Source organism: Maniola hyperantus, chromosome 12, assembly GCF_902806685.2.
Source record: "Maniola hyperantus chromosome 12, iAphHyp1.2, whole genome shotgun sequence".
In the NCBI taxonomy this organism is placed as follows: domain Eukaryota; kingdom Metazoa; phylum Arthropoda; class Insecta; order Lepidoptera; family Nymphalidae; genus Maniola; species Maniola hyperantus.
This window is the reverse complement of record NC_048547.1, coordinates 1,563,107-1,589,729: the sequence shown is the minus strand read 5'-3', so window position 1 is coordinate 1,589,729 and position 26,623 is coordinate 1,563,107. Positions and strand designations below refer to the sequence as shown.

The following is a 26,623-nucleotide window of genomic DNA, read 5'->3' as shown; positions in this document are numbered from 1 at the left end:
ACAGCGTGAGCCCCTAGTAGGTATAAATTCAGATTTTGTAACGTTGGAGTAAAATGGAGCCAATGGTTCCGGTTAAAAGTTGTGAATTCTGTGCTACCGACATTTACTTTACAATAATTAACCCTACCTAATTTATGTTAATACTAAATACCATAAAATAAATATACAACCTTACAGTGTGGCTAATTCTGTAGTACACAATCTTTAAACTTAACTAAATCAACAGATCTAAATCTAGCGATCCGTTCACCGAATCCGAACGAGTTTTCCGCGGGGAGTATTATTTCGCAACGTATAGAAATATACAATGTTAGTTTTAGTTAAGGTAGTTTGATACATCATATTTGTTCCTGAAAGATAATTTTCTGAATTTTCCCAGATTTGCACAAATATGAAGTAAATGAGTATTTTTGACCAAAGTTTTTATGGAAAAACATGTAGATGTGTAAATGTTATGCGCGCAAAACTCATTACCATAAGCCTTCGATGTATGTATTCTACTATTTTCGAAAAACTAACTAAAATTTGAATATTCATTTTTGACCAAAGTTTTTATTGAAAAACATGTAGATGCATAAGTGTTATGCGCGCAAAACTCATAACCATAAGCCTTCGATGTATGATAAGTCTACTATTTTCGAAAAACTAACTAAAATTTGAATATTCACCACCGTAACATAAAAACCGAAACACGTGTCGAACGAATATTTTGACATAAAGAAATTATATTATATGCAAAATTTCATAAATATTTATTGAAAATTTACGAAGTTATAAGCTTGTTGTGTTGAGTCGTTGTCCTCGCTAAAACATGGTCACCCAAGCGAGCGGCTGTGAGCGAACGGGACGGGTAGCGTCGATCGTGCGCGCTCCCGCTTGCGCAGCTCGAATCAGCTGGTGCATGCGGTCATTCAACTAGGTGTTCAAACTTGCAGGATTTTAAAGTATTTTTTGGTCAAAATATAACCAGTTACAAAAATGATTGCAATCGATTCTGAACAAACTACTTTCAGGTTTTGCGTATACTAAAACTAACGTTGTAGTTGTATATAGACCTGTTCACTCTTATTAATAAACATAGACTAGAGCGCTATTAACTTTATTCCAAGTTGTAAGTCTGCAGTAGCTACATTTCGTATTAATAAACACAGAGTAAGGAGGAAGTAAAATAATGCGACTCTACTCTCGGTGTAAAATTTACTCCTCGGTGCCACATGGTTTAACGGCTGACTAAGCATAATCTACGCACTAAGTATGCATATTTTGACCATCAGCCATAGCGTTTATGTTTGTTGTGTATGATAATAATCAATAAAATGATTTTTGATTAATGATATTTGTGTTTTCATATCATAAGTTTGTAACGCAAATTAGAAATGTACTTACCTACAAGATCAATTCAGATTATTTCATTGATAATATAAAGTGAAACTGAAGCGTTTTCTGAGTAATTAATTGCCATCAATACTTCCAAATTCCCAAACAAAAATGGCGGTGCAAGTTATCAGCTGTGAAGTCAATGTCAACAAAAAATACTGTCACAGTTATAGGTCCGCTTGTCTATATCGTCTGTCACTGTCACACACAGCATTCAGTTCGTTCGCTGACTCTCTCTTTTACTTTTTAATAAAGGGGCTGCCACACGTGCACGCTGTCATTCTGAAGTAAGGCTGGCATTGTTAAATCGGGCTTATTCCATGTTTATTAATAAGATTGTTAAAACGAAGCTAATACTACGTTGGTCCTGGAAGTAACTAGTCCAAGTGTAGCTTAGGATAATGCTTGAAGTAAGCATTTTTTATTAATAAGGGTGGTTTAGTTTAGCATTTGTTAGATTTAGAGATTGTGTACAGTAGAATTAGCCACACCGGCAAACTTGAACAAATGCGCGGTATCGATTTTCGGGGATTTCTAACTAACTAGCACGTGATTGGTTGATGCCGCGATGTGCCAACTTTCCCCCACTACGCTTTTTGCTGAAGTTGTTTGCCAGTCACTATTACCAAAATATTTTCCACTTTAGTACACTACACTTACCGACGGGTATGTCATACACTTCTTCAGCTTTAGGCGTCTGGTTGGGTTTGTCCGTCTCTTTCTTATCCGTTGTATCGTTGTGCGCGTCGTCGTGCTGTCTCGCTTCCTCGTTGTTGTTGAGCTTGGGTACTGCGCCCGGTGACCCTGGGGAAGGCGAGCTACTCAAGCCACTACTGTGCGTACCGGTCGTATGTACAGTGGACGGGGTTTTGTGAACTATACTAGGGGGTGCGATTGGGGGGATTCTGTGAACTAGTGATTTAACGTACCATAATTCAAAATGTCTTTTAAGTTCATTGTTATGTAATGGGTATTTGTGGGACAGAAAAACTTAAAGCTTTTGTAGACATAGCAATAAATTAAATAAATTTGTACCTACCTATTGATTAATAGCGTGATATTTTTTTCTATATACCTACCTAGAATATGTGACGTGCATTTAAACATGCCGGTATAGCGTCGTACTTGATTTGATGATTGTTCACCAAATAAATAAATTTATTACTACATACTATGTAACTACAATTTCGGTACCTACATGAAAAATACAAAATAAAAATAAAATAAATCACCCACTTCGCTGGTCAGAGTTTATTTAATCTAATGTCATCTGCTTTTACTTTCATCATGGTCGACCCATCGCTGACTCACTATTGAGAATGGGTCTCCTCTCAGCATGAGAATAAGTTTGTATGCCGATCCGCACTTGTCCAGCGTGATGGTCTATCGCCAATAGAATTGTTATTATCCTCCATCTTAATACTCTCGGGTAGCGAGGCGGAGGTGTCTTGATGCACTGGCGGTGCGGGTTCCAGGGTCATCGGCACCCCCAGCGTGAGGGGTCACCTATCCCAGGGGCAAGGTAGTGAAACTCACCGACAGGGATGTCATATAGCTCTTCAACCTTCTTATCCTCGGGCGGCGCGGCGGGCGTGACGGGCGGCGAGGAGGGGTCGCGGCGCGCGGGCGGCGCGGGCTCGGGGCTCGGCGGCGCGGGGGACACGTCGCCCCCCGGGGCCGGGGACACGTCGCCCCCCGGGGAGGAGGGCGCGGGGGACGGCGAGGCGGGCGTGGAGGGCGGCGAGTCGCCGTTGAGCGCGGGGGACGGCGCTAGCACACACGACACACGCTCACACACATGCGGTTATTGCGGATATTGTGTAACTTGAGACCTGACTCTATGTAAAGTAGGTGTTCTTCAGTATGAACTCAACGAAAGCACGCAGGGTTAGGCCCGGTCTCCACCTAAGCAGAGCGGAGAGGAGATGTGTACAGTCAACCAATCCGATTTTCTAAAGGCGACGTGATAATTTTTTCACGTCATCTATTTTGAATCTGATTGGTCGATTGAACGCATCTCTCTTCTCCGCTTAGGTGGAGACCGGGCCTAGGATATGTTCAGGCTATAGAAGTCGGTGCGACAGTAGTAAGCGTAGAACTATACTCTATCCACGGGGAGAAGTTAATATAGGGCTCTTAATATTTGTATGGGATACAAATTACAAAGACAAAAAGTCAGTGGTCGTTAACAATTTTGAGCGAACAACCAATCACAAACGAGCCTATGTTTTACGGACTAACTTTTTTGGGTTTTTATAATTGGTTTGGTTGGGTATTAAAGTCAAAATCGTTCACGCCCACTAGTTTTGTGTCTTTGTCATTTCAAAAAGAGCCCTATATTAACTTCTCGCCGTGGGTTGAGAGTAGTAAGAATTTATAATTTGATCTTTTTCATATTAAACTTCTTTGAACTACAATTGTCTGTAAGGTCTCAAGTTACATGCTAGAATTGTAATACGGAATATATCTACAAAAATTTTATAAATCGTTGTCATAATTAACGAGATAATTAATAATATACCTAATTCTTTTGTACACCTTCTCTAATCTAAATTGGCAGGTCTCGAGTCTCGACCGAAGTTAATACTAATAAATCAATCCTATCTGCAATCTGTCGATAAGTTGCTTTGCAATTTTTTCTCAAAAATTGTATAATTTTTTTGACAAATAACAAAGTTAATTGATTACCTCTATCCACAGAATAAAGATAGATAGTATATTATAGATTTAGAAGTGCTATCTTTTTCCGCATTATGAATTTATGAAAGGATAACAGTAGTCATTTCAGTTTACAGATTGTGTACAACATAATTGCCCACATTATCCATTTTTTTTTTGCGAAAGTGTGTTTGTTTGCTGGTTTATTGGTTTGTACTTCGATCACGTCGTATCGGAGCAACAACGGATAGACGTGATTTTTGCATGGGTATAGTTAAAGACCTGGAGAGTGACATAGGCTATTTTTTAAACAGGAAAATCAAAAAGTTTAAATATCTAAACCCATGCGGACGAAGTCGCGGGCATCAGCTAGTTGTCTTAAAAGTTCGCAAAATTTTTTGGAACTCCACTTGTTTTATTTAATTTAAAATTTAAGTAACCTGAGTGATACCTGAGGCGGTTACCACAATAGAAACTAGATGGCGCTGTTCAATCGATGACGTAGTCCCGAACAAATGTACCACCGATAGCAATCGCACTAACGGAGTTTTCTGCAATCTGGACTATATATAGAAGTTTCAAGACATAACCGTCGGCCCAGCTGGCGCTACCGAGCACAACCAACCGCTCGGTGGGAGATCTCCCCTTTGGTACGGTCGAGCCTGCACACCGCTCCCGTACATTGGTGACCCCGACGTGATCAAGAATGGTCGCACACCTCAACAACCGACGTGATCAAGAACGGTCGCACACCTCAACAACCGACGAAATCAAGAGTGGTCGGCACACTACAATAGCCGACGTTGATACAAGAGTGATCGCACACTAGAACAGCCGACGTCATCGAAGATCAACCGCACACCACAGCAATGCGCACATAACGTGATCAAGGGTGATCGCATACATCGCAACACCTTTGGATCACACACCGCAAGCCCGACGTCTCCTCCAACTCCAAGTCTACAGCAACAGCAATCACATCGAGGCCTGTAAGACGGATGTAGCACAGCTTCGGGGCACAATGGCTCTGCACTCCATCACCAGCTACAAGCGTCCTGGTCCACCGCTTCTCTGGATGGTTAGCAGCCATTGCCCTTCCTTCACACGCCTTCACGCTACAGCGCCACCTCTCTTCACTGCTTCACACTACGCGTTCGTCTCGGAGGGGAGTGATGTGGCGGTTACCACAATAGAAACTAGATGGCGCTGTTCAATCGATGACGTAGTCCCGAACAAATGTACCGCCGATAGCAATCGCACTAACGGAGTTTTCTGCAATCTGGACTATATATAGAAGTTTCAAGACATAACCGTCGGCCCAGCTGGCGCTACCGAGCACAACCAACCGCTCGGTGGGAGATCTCCCCTTTGGTACGGTCGAGCCTGCACACCGCTCCCGTACAAGTATCTAATATAACTAAAATTAGCAGTCCATTCTCAAAACATTCAGTGTTTATAAAAACTTTTGTCTTGTCGGAATGTTCGGTCGGCCACTAGCTTTTGATCTAAAATGTAGTAAGTATGTAATTTTTTTATAATATTTTTTTTTATACATACGAGTAATTTGATTGTTTTTATTTGTCGATATTTCGACTCGTGCAACTAACTGAGTCGACAAATAAAAATCATCAAACTAAGCGTGGTATATACCCATTGTCCATCTACAATATACCACGAAATAAGCTTGAAATCATTAGTAAAAAAATATTTTTTGACTTCCTAACTAGAATACAAAAATTAGTACAGTGACAAAAGTTTCCACAAACACACATTCCACACAACACACACATGTCATCCAACATAGACACACTTGGACACATCACTACAATATCCAACAGTTGGGGCACTCACTCTGCACGGTGTTGGTGGGCGAGGCCGCGTTGCCGTTGGTGGCGGGCAGCAGCGCCTTGATGGACGGCTTCTTGTACGAGCCGCGCTGGCTGTCCATCGCCAGCTTGTCTGTTATCGCTTCCAGTTCCGCGTATACCTGAAACACAACAATATTTGGAGATATGACTTGATAACAGTACTTGTTATAACTTTGTAGAGTACGCGGCAGACAGTAATGTACATACATACACCACCCTACCGGCAAAGCCGTGTCGCCAAGTAATTTAGCTTTCCGGTACTATGCCGTGTAGAAACCACAGGGGCATGGATTTAATAAAAACTGCCATACCCCTTCGAGGTTGGCCCGCTTCCATTTTAGAACGCATCATCACTTATCACCATGTGGGATGACAGTCAAAGGCTAACTTGTATCTGAATAAAAAAAATGTCTACGTCATAATAGCTATCTGCACGGCTTTCAGGCATATCCGTCCAGTAGTTTGAGTAGTGCTTAGACGGACAGTCAGTCAGTCAGTCGCCTTTTCTTTTTATTTACATAGATTTAAAACCATTGGACAAACCTTTGAACTCTCGGAGTGGAACAGCTGCTCAGCGCTGAACAATGTCTGTAGATTGTTGACGAAGAACAAAACGCGTGAGTCGTATAAGGCTGGCAGTTCGTCGTGCAGTTCCGAGTTCAGGATCTCGTATGTGCGTTTGGCTTCCTCTAGCTGCTCCCGACCTTTGGTTACCTGGAAGGGAGATTATCATTATCATTTACTGAAAATATTTGAATAGTATAGCATAGCGGTGACCAGTGGCGTGCACAGGGTTTGAAGCCAGGGTAGGCATTAGTTAGGTAGGAACCTTTACTGGCAGATCATAATGTAAAATTTGCATTGAGCTATTACAACTGGGGTAAGCAGTGCATTTATGCCTCTATGACCTGCACGCCACTGGCGGTGACAGCCTAGTGGTTTGAATTCGACGCGCACTTGTCCGATTTTTCTTCTTCGTCTTCATGTGCCTCTCCATTATTGAAGGTCAATAGTCAGTTGTCTATACTTCTCCTTGTTCATGGCTAGGCGGAATAGTTCTCCAACTGTTTTTATGATAGTCCACTCCATTATGTTACGAAGCCATGAGCCATGACTTCTTCCAACCCCTCTTTTTCTAGCTATTTTACTCATCATAATTGTCTGCAGCAGGTGGTAAAATATGGCCCAGGTACGAGATCTTGCGCTGCTTGGTGGTTTTAACTAGCTTGGTCTTCTTCTACATTCGGGCAAGAACCTCAGCGTTAGACACCTTAGCCGTCCAGCTCATGAGGAGCATCCTGCGATACGTTTACATCTCAAAGGCTTCTTTTTCGCAACTCCTACACTAGGTTCCATGCGTCACAACCATATAAAACTCCAAGTCAAATGTACGTTAGATTTTATAGAGAATTTTCTTATTAGCCGTCAAAAAGGCAATAATGCAACTGCACTGCGTTTGCCATAGATGATATCCTTAAAAGTTTTTTTTTTTTAATCACCCACCTTTACGTCGTCTCTTCTTTTGGCCGCATTCGCCTGCAGATTCTGAAAACTGTGTCTCTGGCCATCGTAGTCCACTAGCTTCCGACCCCGTTTCTCGATCTTTTTCTGAAATTTACATTTTAAAAAATTAATACAAAAAATATGGTGCTTCAGTTTTTCAGCTCGACCTGTTTACGGGTAGATACTAGAATTACTAGATACTACAGTAGCCGGCAAGAAATATTGTACATCGACCTTTAGAATGAGATTTCGGCTTTGTAGACCGTTGTCACTCATACCTATGTGACGTTTTGTCGGTCTCAATGACAGCGTTGAGACCGACAAAAACACTTTAGGAAAGAGATAGCTGTTGTCTCTGTAGACAACCGCTATCTCTTTCCTAAAGGTTGACGTACAATATTTCCTGCCGGGTACTGTAAGAGTTTATAAAGACCAACTACATTTGGACTGCAAACTGACTGCAAAACAATTGGGACGCATTGTTATTGCAGTTGACACAACTACATCGCAACTGCCGACCGACTGGCGCAGTCCGCATGCAGTTTCTTGCAACGAGCATTGAATTTGAACAGAATTTGGTCCAATGGTCAGCATTCTGCTGTCCTGTCTCACCTATTGGAAGGTTGTCACGAAAGTTTCAAGGTAAACTCCTACTATAACTTCAAGGAAGTAGTTAAGCGGATTGTCGCCGAGAATGTGCGACAACTCTTGACACAGCTTTTGAAGGATTCGATCATGTAGTCATTAGTAAATACAAGTGCCCAAAGTCAACTCTCCCTAGATACACTCACCCTAACTTCAGGGAACTGGTTGGTGTAGGTGTTGAGCGGGATGAGCACTTGGTCGCCGAGCTTGTGCGAGAAGTCCTGCCACAGCATCTCCATGTTCTGCGCCTGCACGTACATCAGGTCGTGGCCCGACCAGCCGCTCTCGTACACCTCTGTGATCGCTTCCATCAGCGACTTGGACGCTGTTTGAACCGCTGGAAAGGATAAAAACATACTTAAAATCTTTTATAAATAAATAATATCTATCCCGGCTGTACTCACGTGTCTAGTCGACGTTAGCCCGACTAGTTTCGAACCCATCCGGGAACTTAAAATCTTATTAATATGTACATGATTATCAATGCGAAAGAATGTATGTTTGTCTTTCAATCACGCCGCAGGGGGACGACGGATCAACATGACTTTTTTGCAAGAATATAGTTAAGAACCTGGAGAGGGATCAGGTTGCTTTGTATCCCTGAAAATTTTCTATACAAATCTCTTGGGGGAAGAGATCGGCTTCTGAAATCTTATGCCCTTAAATGGCCACCTTCATCAAATAGCCTTTGGGATCTCACTTCTTAGCGTTTATAGAATTTGGTGAAGCATTCATCGTTGTCGTAACCGTGGGCAGGATTTGTTTGCGCGTTTGAAATCCTGGGTTGCTTAGATCCGAACTTTATTATCTCAGATCGTTATTTTATTTTCACGAATCACGCATTTTACGTCATGTCAAGTTGCAGGGGAGGGGGATATCTCTTTATCTTCTGTGGGCTTATGAGGGATGGCTTCATTTAATAGTTCCTATTTCACCAACGCCCAAGTTTCTTATTCTCTCCTGAGAGTATATTTTAATAAAAAAAACACATTGAAGGCCGTAGGCATTCAATACTGAGCCAACTAATAAATAAGATTAATTAATACTCGAGGGACTTTACGACTATGCCGTGAATATTAGGTACATGTAGCTCTACGCTAATTCAGTAGGTGGTAGATCATAGTCGAGAGAATTCAATAAGCTTTTACGCTAACATGTGCGATTTTACGATGCATAATCACCGAATGACTTTTTCAGCCTTGGCTAAAAATAAAAAATGTGCCACTGAATCACTGAACATTCTTTTTAAACTTTTCTGAAACTTTTAATTTACGTTTTTGATGAAAGAAAATCTCATGAGCACACTACTCAATATCTCCTGACTCAGAAGTTTCAAACCAATACCTGAGTCAGGAAAAATTAAGGTATATGAAAAGAGAAGAGCCCTAATACGGCCCTTGGAAGACGACAGACAGGATTCCTTTGGCAGAGCGGCCGTGCCTCAAGCCGAGGCAAATAAAGTGGGGGGATTTTCTGCGTTAACCAGTAAAGAGAAACTTAAAGAAGTGTAATTAATTACCTCGTATGCATCGTATATAATTGTTGAATTCCTTTTGAAGTCTGGTGGCGGTCTGGTGCTGTCGGTTGAAGTTCTGCAGGTGCTCCTCAAATATGTCGTCTAGTGTCCGGTCTACTTTGCCGAGGTTTTGTAGCAGCTGGAACAAGAAAATATTCTTATTAACAACTAGATGGCGCTAGTAGAAATCTGAATGGCGCTTGTCTTTCATACCTTTTGGAAGCATAAAATTAAATAGTCCTCACACATTTTATATTTTACGTTCTTAATATCTCAATTATGTAATTCCTTTAAAAGGCTGGGGGCTTTCTGAAAAAATTGTAGTTCAGGATCCAAGGACTGTTATGGTTATCTATGTAGTCACATTAATAAAGACTGAGCCAACTAATAAATTACATTAATTCATACTCAAGGGTTTTTAATATAACATGCGGTTGTATGCTTAGAAACTTCTGTTTTCTTTGGTTGGACACTTAGTAGAAATAGTTTTAGTATTGACTTTTTCAAGTGCGTGCGACGCGACGTATCAATCACCTAGATAGAAAGAGGTTCTGGTGGCTATCGCTGGAATGAAAACGCTAGCATACACCTGCTAGCTCTCATCGCAATTGATGACTGCGTGTCGAAACTTACGAGACAAGGCCTTTATTTTTACCACGTGAAGGGCGGTAAAGGGTTTTAATTACGTAGACCAGTTTAGGTAGCTTCTTCGTCCTGCACGAGAGAAGATCTCTCTTGGATCGCTGAACAAGTGCAACACATCACAGGCCACTGTTATTATCAAATGCAAATAGTTGAGATATGGTTGCGTTATGCTACTACGCGTAGATTGCATCAGTAGTTGGAGCAAACTGTGGCTAAGTAGGTGTGACAAGTGTGTCGGATTTCAGCAAGTGTCTCGCCTTGCGCAACCTGCGTATGGTAATCATACGCTCGCACAGCCTATAGGGTTACAGACTTCCTTGTACAGTTCTTGCAATTCACGAAGGCGGGTGAACTTTACTTGTGGTTACGTCGTATACAAGGGCATTGTGTAAGTGTGCGTGCATGTCGGACCAATCAGTCGCGAGCAAGCGCTCGCAAACGCACACATTTACTGTACCTTGCTTATGCCGATACAACTTAACACAAACATAAGCCACTCGCCCTCGTGAAATGCCAGAACTATAACTTCAGTTGGAGTTGGAGCCTGCGCAATTAACAGCTTTTTGAAGCTTCTTAACAAACGTTTGGGATGGGGATCTAACTCGTAAAAACCGGCCAAGTGCGAGTCAGATTCGCGCACCGCGGGTTCCGACTACAGTCGTGTTTCAGCAAGTGCCTCGCCTTGCGCAACTTGCGTATGGTAATCATACGCTGGCACAGCCTATAGGGTTACCGACTTCCTTATAACTTCAGTTGGACTTGGGAGTCTGCGCAATTAACCGCAAATTTTTGTAGCGAAGCTTTTTGACACACGTTAGAAATGGGGACCTTTTTTAAAAACTAGGCTATCTACAATCAGTCACTGGCTGGTATGGACTATAAGCATATTTGTATGAGTGCGTCAAGACTTGGGAGAAGCTCACTCCATCAAGAAACTTTTCTTATAAGGCTTTCGCTGGCTTTAGTGTTTAGAAGGAATAAAAATGTAAAACGTGCGGGTTGGCACTTTTGAGAGCACTCCTAGGCATGCAGATTTCCTCAAGATGTTTTCTTTCATCGTTAAAGGAAGTGATATTTAATTGCTAAGACGCAAACAATTTCCGAAAAGTTAGAGGTGCGTGTCCGACGAAAAAGCCGACTTCTTAACCATCAGACTATCACCAGCGAAATCACAGTATACCTACAAAGAAAAAGCAGTTATTTTCGTAAACACAGGCCAGAGGTATTTCCAAATATGTCCAAAGCTAGCTAAACCTTCATAATGATGTCACTAGTATAATCCAACTCATTATTATTCGTAACGGACGGTTGTGTTGGCCGATCCTCTGGCTGGCTCATTATAACGAGCCGACAAACTAAACTCAGCAAACTGATCTCGCTTTACCGTAAAAGGGCGGACTCGAAACAACATCCTAGACAGAATATACTAAAGTAACAATCTATTTTTTAATTTTTTTAATTCTTATTTATTTATAATTAAATAGGATACAAGATATTAACACATTTTCTGACTTGCGCCAATCTGGTGAGCCAGTTTGTTGGCGAGCTGGCACTCCTTTTTTTTTATTCAGATACAAGTTAGCCCTTGACTGTAATCTCACCTGGTGGTAAGTGATGATGCAGTCTAAGATGATAGCGGGCTAACCTGGAAGGGGTATGGCAGTTTTTATTAAACCCATACCCCTTTGGTTTCTACACGGCATCGTACCGGAACGCTAAATCGCTTGGCGGCACGGCTTTGCCGGTAGGGTGGTAACTAGCCACTTCCGAAGCCTCCCACCAGACCAGATCAGAAATTTAGAAATTATAAAATTCCAAACCCCTGCCAGGAATCGAACCCGGGACCTCCCACTATTTAGACCACAACGCTCACCACTGCGCCAGGGAGGTCGTCTAGTCCTTAAATATAATTAGTAAGTAATAACTGATTATTACATTTATATTCCTACATTACTTAACTTATATATACCTACTTATACCAAAACACTAACCAATTAAGGATTGGTAGATAAAGGATGCTTAATATTATAAATGCGAAAGTGTGTCTGTCTGTGTATATTAGCCCATCCGTTGAGCAAAACTTGATACAGAGTTAACTTAGAAAAATAGCCTATGTTCGATCTTCGGAATATACGTAGATATATTCCGGAGATCAGACATAGGCTACCTTTTGTTCCGGGAAACCAAAGTGTTCAAACGGGATTTTCCAAAACCTAAATCCACTTGGACGAAGTTGCGGGCATCCCGGCATCATCTGTTTGGTATCCATTGGTGGAAAATTGATAATGATGATGATGCACAATAAACTTCTCTTCTTCCTTACCTTATCCCATGCTACGTGGGGTCGGCACAACATGTCTCCTTCTTCCACTCACTTCTGTCATTCGTCAACGTATTATCCGCCCCTTTTTCACGCATATTCTCTTTCACCTTTTCTTTGGTCGTCTCCTCTTTTTTCCTTCCACACGCATACTTAACATTCTTCTAGTGACAAGGTTTGATGATGCACAATAAACATTGGATCTAATTACAGCTTCTTATGGTAAGGGCAATGACATACCATTAGGACGTTCATCAGTATTCCAACTGGCAGCTGATCCAAGTGCAAGTGTTAATGTATTCGGTGTAGTGTTAGCAAACAATGCAGAGATTGTCGCAAGGTCGGCACTCGCTTGGTCGCATGAATCGGCGCTCCGTGGAAGCGAGGCCGATCTTATGAGGAGTTTATTTATAGTGCGCTCCACACAAACCTGTTAGGCTCTCATTTAGATACTAACCAATCAATGTCAATAGCTCAACCGGTAAAGGAGTGGACTGAAAAACCGAAAGGTCGACGGTTCAAACCCCGCCCGTTGCACTATTGTCGTACCTACTCCTAGCACAAGCCTGACGCTTAGTTGGAGAGGAAAGGGGAATATTAGTCATTTAACATGGCTAATATTCTTTTTTAAAAAAAAAATACAAATGTCAAAACATATAATATACTAAATACATATTAACAAAACTAACATAAAGGTAAAAATTATTAAATAATTAACTAGATAGTTGTAAGAAAGCAAAGTATTGTAATTTTAAAGATAAGGAAAATAAATAAAGGCTTAATAATAATAAAATAATTTGAAGAAACTGTGTGGTTAAAAAATGAACCCCATATAGCATCGCTATACGGCTGCCTGTTTTTTTTTTTTTTTTTTTAAAGAATATTAGCCATGTTAAATGACTAATATTCCCCTTTCCTCTCCAACTAAGCGTCAGGCTTGTGCTAGGAGTAGGTACGACAATAGTGCAACGGGCGGGGTTTGAACCGTCGACCTTTCGGTTTTCAGTCCACTCCTTTACCGGTTGAGCTATTGAGTGTTTGATAATACTGTTACCATTTTTATCACATTCATTACATAACAATGCATATTAGAAGATCGTGATAAAACTGCATCGCCTTGGTTGGCAAAGTTCACAGCAAAGAATGACCGGTCGATGACACAACATCGCCTTAGCATAACGACAACGTATCGGATCAACAGCTTATGTTCCACACTGAGGTCTAAGCCCCACTTATTTGGTCTTTTCCTGTCTCCTTGTGGACACTTCCAAGAGTTCTTTACTCTATGATTTATGTGCTTGCTTCATAATAACATAAAAACCGGTCAAGTGCGAGTCGGATTCGAACACGAAGAGTTCCGTACCATCGCACAAGATTGTGTAAAAAAAATGGCACAAGTTGCCCACATAAAATAAATATGAGCTATTTAATTTTTTTAAGTTATAGATCAGCGCTTAGCTACAAACCTCAAACCTGCTGGCAAGTGATGATTACATATCATTTATGCATTTCACCTTAAAATCGCCTAGAGCTACAAACCTGTTGTTCCTAAGAGCTAATTTGTTACTGTTTACATTATACACTTTCATAAAGACACGATACAATGCAAATTCCACATTCCTGAATGAATTAAGTAACGAGACACATACCAGTTTAACGGCAGTCTCTCCGTCGCGTGCTCCTTACGAACGTAGTGTGGTTCTTATTTCAATGTTCTTTGAAGAACTTCACAATCATGTTGAACTCAATCGCAAGCTTGGTGATGTCGATCAGCAAGCTTTGGGAGGAGGCTCGCCTAGCACCGAGAAGAATGGCGTGAACGTGAGGATGCCTATCTCCAACAATGGATAAATAAGGGCTAACTAAGAAGAAGATGAAGATGTATATTCTTGTAACCGTGTAACTTTAAAATTCACTACTATATTCATGGTGTAATCAGAACGCTAGGTTATTGTTAATCTACCAAAACACAATCCAATATCAATAACCATTTGCCTCATTTTGCAGTGATTTAGTATTTTTCAAACCCGCAATGTTTGGTTCAAAACGCGGGACAAAAAAGCCTACAACGCGGCTAGACTCCGAGTGGCCTACTTACGGAACCTTCGTTGACCTCTAGCGTCTGTCAGATGTTTTATTTGCAATATAAATCGTGAAATTTTACAAATTATAGGTTTTTTAAAATCTTTTTTCGTTTTTTTTCACGTTTTTTTTTTTGTGGTATCATATCACTGATCATCACTACTATCACCTGCCTGTTTTTGCCAGCGTTCTGGTTACACCCTGTATAATAGTTCTTAGAACGTATCTCGACATTTTTTTTTTTTACAAAGAACATTAGCCATGTTAAATGACTAATATTCCCCTTTCCTCTCCAATTAAGCGTCAGGCTTGTGCTAGGAGTAGGTACGTCAATAGTGCAACGGGCGGGATTTGAACCGTCGACCTTTCGGTTTTCAGTCCACTGCTATACCGGTTGAGCTATTGAGGCTCTAAATTTGTATGCGTTTGTGAGGTTTACATGTTAGGTATCTATATAATGTTATGTGCAGTGTCGGTTAGTAAAACTGTTAGTTTACAGAAGTTTTAAACTAGTTTATACCTACATTTATATCTATTGCTAATTACTATTGCCTGATTATCTATTTATTTGAGTAGATAGGTATTCTCTATTCAGTCCAGATAAGGATCCCATATTTGGGTATAAGGCCTCAAATTATTTATCTGCACCTAATTCTATAATCACAGAATAGATCAGTAAATATCTACTGCTAGTTACTTAGAAATAGGTAAAAACCTTGTCAGAAAATAGGCACAGAGGCGTGTTATCGTGTATTTTGAAACGAAGTTCACTGTACAGTGTACACCACTTGAGTCTTGCAGTCATCCTTATCTACGCCACAATAATATTTATGGATAAAAGTACCAATACATCTGCGTACATATCAATCATAATTTTCGAAAACTAGTTCAAAGTTAAAGCATTTATTCAAAATAGTTACCATTGTACAGTTTTTAATAGTTCAATTGTCGAATTTGTAAGATTTAAAACTCAAAACTAAAGCTATGAGTGTTCCAAATGCACCTGGTCTGAAAAGAATTCTTTTTTCAGAATATCACTAAACTTATTAGTATGAAAGGCATAACTTTCATGGAAACACTGAACGAAATGTTGATCAATGCATACGATTATGCTCTGGAGATGTGGTGCTGGAGGCGCATGCTAGGAGTCTCATGGACCTAATCTCGTACCAACATCTCTATACTCCAAGAACTCGGCATTAAAAAACGACTTTCGTCGATAGTACAGAGTCGCATATTAAAATTCTTCGGACACGTCTCCCGGCGTGAGAGTGACTCCATCGAGCGTCTTGTCGTGCAGGGCAAGGTGGAGGGCACCAGAGGACGAGGAAGGTCACCCATGCGATGGACCGACCAAATTAAGTCTGCTATGGGCGGTCCTTTGCACGAGTGTACCAGGCTGTCGACCAGCAGGGAGAAATGGCGAATGCTCGTGAGGCATATAACATCTGCCCTTAAAGACGTTGCAAAGTCAAAGTCAAAGTCAAATGATTTATTCAAAATAGGTAATTAATAACTCTTTTTGAAAGTCAGATGTTGGATTTCTAAGATATAGTGGTGATAATTATTTCGCAAACTTAAAACTAAAGCTACGAGGGTTCCAAACGCGCCCAGGTCTGAGAAGAGCCCACAACAAACTCAGCCGGGTATTCTTTTTATTATCACCACTTTACAAAATTATAGAACTATCACAATCCGTTAAGCAACTCATTCCCAAGCTTGCTTATCATTTAAATAATCCTTTACATTGTAATAGGATTTTTCAATTAGTTTACGTTTTATGAAAACTTTGAACTTGTTGAGAGACATCTCCAATATGTCTTCTGGAAGCTTATTATAAAATCTTATAGATTTTCCAATAAATGAATTGCTAACTTTACTTAGCCTGGAGGTGGGCATTACAAGCTTATTTTTATTTCTAGTATTTACATTATGACAGTCACTTTTTTTCTTGAACTTATTTATGTTTTTATGGACTTGGATATGGACTATGGATTATTTTGCTTCGTGATGACCACGACCGCTCTGCCAAGAGTGATACGACAAAGAAGAAGAAGATACGATTATCCCGCGATTTGCATGATTTGCCCCGATTGGCTAATATTCCCATAATTATGGTTAGCATTAAACATTTCGATAAAAACAAATTGCTACAGTCAAAGTCGGATTAAGGCCTACAGACGTTGTTATGCAAAATACCAAACAAAACAAAGGTTAGAGAGAACATAAAACTCGTTTCATAACTCTTAATAATCTTAACCTTTCGATAAGTCGACATCGACTATCGAGAGGTATCGATAAGCCAAACATGTTAACAGCTCTCGTAACGTAATCCACAGAAGTGTTTTTCTAAATGAAATTTGGTATTGAAGTTCTAGATGCCGTTGATCTTCGAGCTAGGAGAATCATGGGCATAGATTCAACATTACTGGTGACAGGCATCGATAAGATAAACACGTTAACAACATTAGTAAGTCGTAATCCACAGTCTACAGAAGTGGTGTTCTAAATAGAAATTAGAATTGAAGTTCTAGATGCCCATAATCGTCAAGCAAGGAGACTCATAGGCGAAGATTCTCCACTACTGGTGAAATTTCAGGCTTGGTCACCGCCGTAAGGTTGTCGAGTTTTTAAATCACCACTGCTGGTGAAACTTCCGAGTCTTGATCACAGCTGCCGGTGTCCACTTATCAATGTTTTATAAGAACCCAGAAAAGCTCAGCCACTTTTCAATCTTGTATCCTCTCCACCTTTTTACTATCGTACTGCAAAACGAGCCGGGCTGGGCGAGTTTTGCGTCATCATCCCTCATATGCATGGCTAGGGTTTGGAATAATTTTATGAGATCTGTTTTTCCTACTAATTACAATCCGGGGATCATACATTAATGATTGTTCTTAGTTACGCCGGTATTTTTAGAACAGGAATGAATAGGCATGTAACGCGACCCATTTTAGACCACATCATCACTTCCCATAAGGTATGATTTTGGTCAAGCTTTTAGTGAAAAATTATAAAAATGAGTGTGCTTCTAGTGAACAAAAAAGAAAAACTAATAATCTAGTCGGGATATTTTGTCAAAATAATCTATTCCACATAGTCGACAGTGGATAGTGAAACAATTACTTCTATGATACAAGTGATAATCAACTTAAACACTGTGATAATAAGAGAGATAGCAACTGTAAATATGTTGTTGTAACCTAAGATGCATGCAGGAAACAATAGGTTGTACCAAAGCAGTTCTATATGAGACCTCGGTCAAAGACAATCGAAAATGAAAGGAACGCGGCGGATATGACGCTATGAATGACGGACGTTATGGTATTATTGACATCATGTAGCCATTAGGTATAGTGCGACAAGGCTCTCTTGGCATTTGAATGACATTGACAGGGGGCGCTGTTGGAGAACAAAGGCTTAGAATATTCAAACAAGAACAAAGTGATGATCCATGATGCAATGGGCTATTTAGCAATTTAAATCAATGTAATAGATACATGATTGAAATAACAGGTACAAAATAATTGATAAGTACAAATAACAGCAACTATGTAAAAACTAGAAAGGATGCTTATGTTAATAAAACGCATCCTTTATTAAATATGTGCCAATAAATAAAAGTCGATTGCCGGTAAATTGCGAAAACAATCGGAAATTACAACACTGCTGTAATATCAAGGCTCATTGATGTTAGATCAGTATTAAAATACCTAATGAAACTAATTTTACACTACACAACTAAAAGGTGGCTAAAGGACGGCAGAATTGTTGACTTCGCGTGCCAATATTTTTGAGTGAAATATTACATAACAAGTAATTCATATTATTTATTAACCATCTTGTTTTAATATCTTGGCAGAAAAACAAGCATACTAAGCTACTTTGATTGGTTAATCGGCAACTAAGTAATGTGGCCAATCACTATAAACAATGGTTTTAACCGAACAATTTAAGCGTTTTAACGTAAAGATATCAATCTTAATTTCAGCTATTTGAATTCATAATCGTGATTAAATTACGAATTAGATAATAATTTATGTTCATAAGACTTGAGAATAGATAATCTCGAGGGTACGTGGGAATAGCAGTCCATTTTTCATTCATTTATGAATGAAAACGTCGAAGAGAAAATAAATATCTACATTCAATCGTTGGCCATCCAGTTTCGAACTCATTTATGAATGACAAGGTTTGGTTGAAAATTGAACAAATATTTGAAAATGGAAGCCAAAACGTCAATCATTTTTGCTTAATTATTGAAGTTTTACAATTAATAAGAACAGTATGCGGCAGAAAATAATGTACATCGACCTTGAGAAGGAGATAGCGGGTTTGTAGAGCATTGTCTCTGTCGGTGAGACCGACAAAACGTCATATAGGTATGAGTGACGGAGACAACGCTCTATAAAACCGAAATGTCATTCTAAAGGCCGATGTACATTATTTCCTGCCGCGTACTGTATATTCCTTTCGAAATTCGTGTTTTCTTACTTTATATTTAAACGACTAAGTTCATAAGTGTGGTAAATAGATAAAACTGAGGATAAACAAAATTGGTATTCAAGAATGGATTCCAAATAGTAGAAAGGGCTCGTCAAGTGCACTGCGCAAGGGGAAAGCTAGGAAATAGAAAATAAGATAAATCATGCAGACATGTTTGTCCTATAAACCTGGATGCCGGGTGGATGCTCAATGCAATAAACAGTGGGGAAAGTGTAAACTTGGCAAAGTGTTATATCAAACTGTTGAATCGAATAGATTACGTGTTGGACGTTTAAATCCTTCTATATCATTATTATAAATGCGAAAGTGTGTTTGTTTGTTTGTCCTTCAATCACGTCGCAACGGTGCAACGGATTGACGTGATTGGTATAGATAATGGAGAGTGGCATACTTTTTATCCTGGAAAATCAAAGAGTTTTCAAGGTATTTTTGGATTGCAATTTCAATGGGATAAATATCAAATTCAATTGATAAATTTAAAATCCTCTGCCATCCCGTCCGACAACGTGCGCAGGCCGTAAGTCGTAACAGATCTGAGGAAACTTAGACTTGCATGATCGCATGCCGCTAAAATCGCTAATTCTTTCACATATCTTAGCGCAAGTCGCGTTGGTCAATCCGTTTTTGACGCTGCTTTTATTTCTTTGGCAACATTTTAATTACATATTCGTTATGGCTATAAAATATTTAGATAGACCAATGCCGATAGAGCATTTATATTAAAAAAAACTCTCTACTTTAGTTAGTTTACAGGCAAATAATATTTAATTAACAATACTTTTACAAGTAGCTAGGTACTTTATATAGGCATATTTACATGTGGAAAAAAAAACTTATCACTAAAAAAATTATATTACAGGCTGAATTTATTTTTGGTACTTTGCGGTAAATTTAAAGGCGCCCATACGGTCAAGGGGAGCTGAACCGTTTCGGTTGATTAAAATTAATTCATCGACCGGAAACAAGAGAACAAATAATACAACAATGTGCTACATAATACGCTTAATATTTCTTAAGAAAAACATAAACACAAGGAAGCGATGGAGCATAAAGTTGTTACTGTCGATTAAAATGTTTGTAACCTGTGAATATAATCATAAACGAACAAAACATGATGTAATAGTAGATTGCACAACAAGGGCATAAAATGGGTTTTATGACCGAGTTGTACACTCTGTTATGGTGCAGGCTACTACAAATCACGTCGGTCTGTTGGTCCGTAGTCCGTTGCAGCGTGTTTGTCACAATGTCGCATTTATGATATGGGTATTGTATTCATGAATTAACGTAACTAGGTAGTCTCATTCAACCTGTAGCATTATTTGCACAAACGAAACGAGTTGCAGTAAATAGGTGCATGCTGTAAATATCGGGGGAACGTGACTGCGCGGCGTTTTGTTTCATAACAATGAGGCATTATACATCGCAAGGATGCAATGTACGACCCCGCAAGCAACCGAATGTAATACGAATAATTTATAAGCAATCTAGTTGAACTGGTTGAGATAATAAGTGTTTAAGAAGTTATATTAACACAATTTGTAGGAGGTTTTTTTTTGTTTTTTTATATATAATATAATAGGCTTGTAAGATGACTAATATTGCCCTTTCCTCTCCAACTAAGCGTCAGGCTTGTGCTAGGAGTAGGTACGACAATAGTGCAACGGGCGGGGTTTGAACCGTCGACCTTTCGGTTTTCAGTCCACTCCTTTACCTGTTGAGCATGCTAGTTTTTATCCTGGAAAATCAAAGTTCCCACAGGATTATTTACAAAAGTCGCGGGCGGGATCTAGTAAGTATTTCATAAATTAAAACTCAATTTTAATGATGTTTATTAATTTTTATGTTAATTAAGTTCAAACTATAATATGGGGCACATTCATCAAAGAATCTTATCGCAAAACAGAAACAGAACGGAATTCGTCTAGTCGGTAATGATGAATCATTATAATAATTATGCCACACGAAGATATTTAAACGTTATGTTAGTTGACAAAGCATCCAATTAATTAAAAGAAGACATGTGACTTCTTTTATTTTCGTTGCTTCATCAAACTATAGAGAACTAGTTGATGTCGCGACATCATTCGCGTGGATATGAATCTTAAAAATCCCGTGGGAACTCTTTGATTTTCCGGGATAAAAAGTAGCCTATGTCCTTCCCCGGGATGCAAGCTATCTATCGCTGTACCAAATTTCATCAAAATCGGTTGAACGGATGGACCGTGACAGGCTAGCAGACAGACAGACAGACGGACAGACAGACAGACACACTTTCGCATTTATAAAATTAGTATGGATTAGTATAGATATAGAATTACATCTACCTTGGATCCCAAATTTCCAATGATGGCAGTTGTGTGCCAGAGATAAAGAGACGCATTGCGATGGCGAAAAATGCCATGACAAGATAAATTGGGATTTGGAAGAACAGAGGCATATCACTCAAAACCAAGACCCGGCTCGTTCGTGCCTTAATCTTCCCAATTTTTATGTATGGAGTAGATACATGGACTATCAAAGCAAGAGAAAGGCAAAGAATAGATGCGTTCGAAATGTGGTGCTGGAGGCGGATGCTACAAACGTGTCTATCCTTTCGCAACTCGGAATCACTGCTCGACTCTCCTCCACATGTTACCAACGATTGCTCTCATATTTCGGCCACATCATACGGCGGGGGGATGACAGCTTAGAAAAGCTCATAGTGACGGGCAACACTGAGGGCAAAAGACCGAGAGGCCGCTCACCAACTAGATGGTCCGACCAGCTAAAGGAGTCCAGCAGGTGTGGATTTTATCACATTGCGAAAATGGCCACCGACAGAAGCCGATGGAAACAGATAATCCATTCGAGGGCAGGTTGCCAGGACCACGATCTTCAGCAATGAAGGAACGACCGGAGAGAGAGAGAGTATAGATATGGATAGTATCCGCTCTACCTTTCAGGTAAATCTCTTCATTGCCACACTATCGCGCGCTACTAATTAACTAATTAATTCAAATAAACATAAATCAATCCAACCAAAGACAAAACTAATGAACCAACAAAGTATTTGCGAATAGAAAATCTCGAGGCAAATAGAAAAGGAAAAGTAGAGAAAAAAATAAGAAAGTTGTTTTAACCAAACAAGTAGTTCTAAAAAGGATAGTCGTGTATCCAAGTCTCGTTTTAAAAGAACATATTGAACAGATAGGCCAAGATCTGGTGCTCAGCCATCACGAAAGAAGTTTTTACGAGTACATTTTTGCGATCAGCTGTTTGCAGGGTTGTTACATTGGAGTTACTAATTCTTTAAGTCCTTATCTCTCCCAGGGATATCACGCTAAAAAGTTTATTATTATTTTTGGTACATCTATCCATCGGTCCTAACGTCAGCTTGCCGGGATTTATGTACATTTTTTTTAAAGAATATTAGCCATGCTAACCATGATTACCCTTTCCCCTCCAACTAAGCGGAAAGCTTGTGCTAGAAGTAGGATAGTTGTGCTTTCGGAATTCAGTCCACTCCTCAACCGTTGAGCTATTGAGGCTCACCTTCCGTCCTTCAATCACGCCGCATAGCATAATGGATCGACATGATTATTTGCATGGATATAGTTAAAGGTCTGGAGAATAATATAAGATACTTTTTATCCCTGAAAACCAAGTACCAATAAAGTACCAGTAGTAAAGGTAGTAAGGATTTTTGAAAACTTAATTCACGCAGACGAAGTTGCAGGCATCGGCTAGTTAACAATAATTCTATTGTGTAGTTTACTAGCTAATACCCGCGACTTCGTCCGCGTGGAATTAGATTTATAATTTTTTTTTTCATTTATTAGGATCACCAACAGCTAATCATCTACATCAAACACAAAATTAAAAATACAAAAGTTCTTAGATAAAATGACGCGCTAATTAAAGGTAATCACCGCATGCGAATACAGTGTCAGGTAATTTTACTACTAAAATAAGTTACTTAATTAAAAAATAATAATAATAATTACATAAATAAACTCTAAACTAATAAACAAATGTAGGTAAGCAGTTCATATGGCATCAAGCAAATTACTATGGTAATTTACTTAATGCCACATGAACTGAATTCCGGAATTTAACCAGTGAATCCCGAAGAACTCTTTGATTTTTCGGGATAATAAGGAGTAGCCTAAATGTCACTCTCCAGGTCTTTATCTACTCGTATACCCATGCAAAAAATCACGTCAAACCGTTGCACCGTTGCGACGTGATTGAAGGACAAACTAACAAACAAACACACATTCGCATTTGTAATAAGGGTACTTGATTTAAGTAATTTGTTTATATTAATTTGTATCACTAAAATTTTCAACCTGTATTGAAAAAAAAGAAGGAGGTTCTGAATTCGGTTGGCGCGGGCGCCAATGCGCCATGTTATTGTTATAAAACCTACTTAAACGAAACGTGCACCGGCTCTTAGACTACGGTAACACAAACAGTTTCACTGGCCACTAACACAGATGCTTGGGCTCATTGTTAAGCCGACAATACACTCATCAGTCAAGTGTAAGTCTATTATGTGTGTGGAACGAAACGGTACTAATGCTCGCGGTTTCAAGGTCAGACTAAGTCCAAGATTGGATTGGATCATTAGCTTATTCTGTGGTAGCCTAGTGGTTAGGACGTCCGCCTTCCAATCGGAGGTCGGGAGTTCGATCCCGGGCACGCACCTCTAACTTTTCGGAGTTATTCGCGTTTTTTAGTAATTAAAATATCACTTGCTTTAACGGTGAAGGAAAACATCGTGAGGAAACCTGCATGCCTGAGAGTTCTCCATAATGTTCTCAAAGGTGTGTGAAGTCTGCCAATCCACACTTGGCCAGCGTGGTAGACTATGGCCAGAACCCTTCTCACTCGGAGAGGAGACCCGTGCTCTGTAGTGAGCCGGTGATGGGTTGATCATGATGATGATGATGATGATTAACTTATTTGGCCACTGTTACTATAATTATAAAATTTTAGTAGCCTGAAACTACTGGACGGATCGGGCTGAAATTTAGCATGCAGATAGCTATTATGACGTAGGCGTCCGCTAAGAAAGGATTAAATTCAACCCCTACGGGGGTGAAATAGGGGTTTGAAATGTGTCCACGCGGACGAAGTCGCGAGCATAAGCTTGTCGTTTAAATAAGTTACAATTCATTAGGAGAATCAAGAATGTTAATAGTTACGAAAAACTAGATAAAATTCTGAGCTCGTCAGCTAGTTGCAAAAATACAGATAGGATTAAACCAATAAATATACCAAAGAGTAAATTAAAACAAACAGTATCTGTGCAACGGTGAAAATAAAACCAGATAATATGCAGATGAACGAGTGGCTCTCAAGGTCAATGTAAGAGCTGTTATCAATCAACTAATCAACCTGTTTGCTGGAGGCCTTCCCGAGAACGCGCCACCACACGCGGTCCTCCGCCTTTCTCATCCACCCACTTCCCACTTTCAAGCAAACTATCCGCCTTTTCATTAGTCGTCCTCTCATCTTTTTTCCTTTCACATGCACATTTAACATTCTTCTAGTGACATGGTTATTGAATTGAAATGTGATTTCATGCGTCCAGTTCGGAAGTTGGACCACCCTAAATCGTACATTTGGGAACAGTTTGTCACCTTCGCAAAAGTTTGATAAATTAAGCTCACAATAAATGGATCAACGTAATTTGTTTTAAGACCAGCATCCAGATTTGAAACGCATTCAGTAAACGAATCTGCAGTGATTGACGTCAATTGTATGATTATTTATACACCAAGAACCCAATCGTCAGTGAGTCTTACAAATGTAAGATCTCAAAGACGTTTGTAACATTATTGTTTTGTGTTTGTTTCAGTATGTATGACTTATTTTTTATTAATTTTAATCTATCGCTTTACCTATCATTATATTTCTTTCTATTTCCAGAAGTAAATAGTTAAATCTTGTTATCTTGTGACTTTGTATTATATTTTGATTATCGCAAAAAGTCTTTGTATTGCTCTTTCTTTGAACCATTTCATAATGGATTAGTCATGCAAAACCAAGATTATTAATGATATTTTAAATCTGTATAATGAATAATTATTATTATCATATCCTTAACTCAGTCGAATTTTACTTTATTCATAGTTTAAATGCGATGCTGCGAATAAGTTGGGACCAAAAACTAAGAAACGGCAAAATCCTACGACGCGCAAAATTAGGTCTCTATTTTTTTATCGAAAAATAAATACTTGATTTTGACCATCAAACGCAGAAAGAGTGAGTTGATGAGCAGAAAAGAGGGAAAGAGAAGCGTCGTTAGAATAAGGAAGTCTTTAGCTTTTGAATTTCCGGGAATTGACCAATGTAGCCAACGTAGCGTAACTTTTCCGTTTGGCGAATTATAGGATATGAATTATGATATAAGATGACAGCCAAACTCTAATAGTGGAGGCACGAAAAGAAAAAGAGGAAAAAGATAAATTGAATGATTGGCTACGTATATACGTTTAACCATTTATCGCTGATAATCATACAAAAACTTAGCTTACCTCCTTTTACGTTCACAGATTATCTATTATGATCATTCCACTATATCTTAGTGTCGAAATGAAATATTTTTAAATTCACATGTACCCATTAATTGCATTTAACCGATTTGCAATATTTAATAGCGCATTGCGGTTAACTGAGTGTTTCAAATGGGCAACGTTTTCTACTATCATGTACAACATGTGAAATACAATATCTCACTCACGGCCGACCTTGGAATACGATATAGAAGTGTTAATTATGCGCAACTACGGTAAACTCGTTTACTTTATACAGATGATAGAGACGTACAAACATTACGTTGATCTGACGTCGCTGTGAGGTATAATCGTAGATACGATAAAGGAAACAGAAATGGAAGATGCCAGATAATTACTTAAGTTTCTAACGAGCAGACAGGTCGCCTGATGTTAAATACTAAACATGCTATCTATGACCTAGACCTTGAAATCTTTAGAGATGACTACAATAGATTTTATGCTTGTGATATCTTCCGCATGTATTTAGGTCTTTTAAAAATCTGAAACTGTTATGTCAATCTCTAGGTGTTAAGTATATCCTTGCAGAAATCGATTCGTTGCTCCGTGATTTATAGACAAATCAACAAAGAAAATACTTTCACATTAATATTACATACTAGCCTATGCTCGCGACTTCGTCCACGTGGACTACATACATTTCAAATCGCTATTTCACCCCCTTAGGGATTGAATTTTCAAAAATCCTTTCTTAGCGGATGCCATAATAGCTATGGTCATAATAGCTATCTGCATGCCAAATTTCAGCCCGATCCGTCCAGTCCAGTCCGTTCTTTCTTCTTTCTTTCTTCTTACTTGTGGTGAATTTGGTTTTTTGTAGATAAATAATATGCATAACAACCAACGGAAGAGTGGTAGTTCCTTCCATAAAACCTACTGCATAAAAGAAAAAACTGTAGTATGCCTATAGATTTCTATAACAATATTTGAGACATCGATG

The 26,623-nt window shown here is 39.3% G+C and overlaps 1 protein-coding gene across 2 annotated transcripts in view; it reads right to left on the bottom strand.

Annotated features, from left to right (window-relative positions):
• The window catches only part of LOC117986795 (myc box-dependent-interacting protein 1-like), an 86,931-nt gene that overhangs the window by 6,487 nt on the left and 53,821 nt on the right, over window positions 1-26,623 (bottom strand). Inside the window, exons 2-8 of one of the 2 annotated variants that reach the window (XM_069502230.1) lie at window positions 9,571-9,706; window positions 8,198-8,388; window positions 7,407-7,511; window positions 6,447-6,617; window positions 5,887-6,022; window positions 2,914-3,147; window positions 2,038-2,181 (exon numbers count right to left, since the gene is read on the bottom strand). In XM_069502230.1, coding sequence (XP_069358331.1) covers window positions 2,038-2,181; window positions 2,914-3,147; window positions 5,887-6,022; window positions 6,447-6,617; window positions 7,407-7,511; window positions 8,198-8,388; window positions 9,571-9,706 — 1,117 coding nt within the window. The remainder of the gene's footprint in view (window positions 1-2,037; window positions 2,182-2,913; window positions 3,148-5,886; window positions 6,023-6,446; window positions 6,618-7,406; window positions 7,512-8,197; window positions 8,389-9,570; window positions 9,707-26,623) is intronic. The other variant, XM_034973662.2, reaches the window with a different exon arrangement.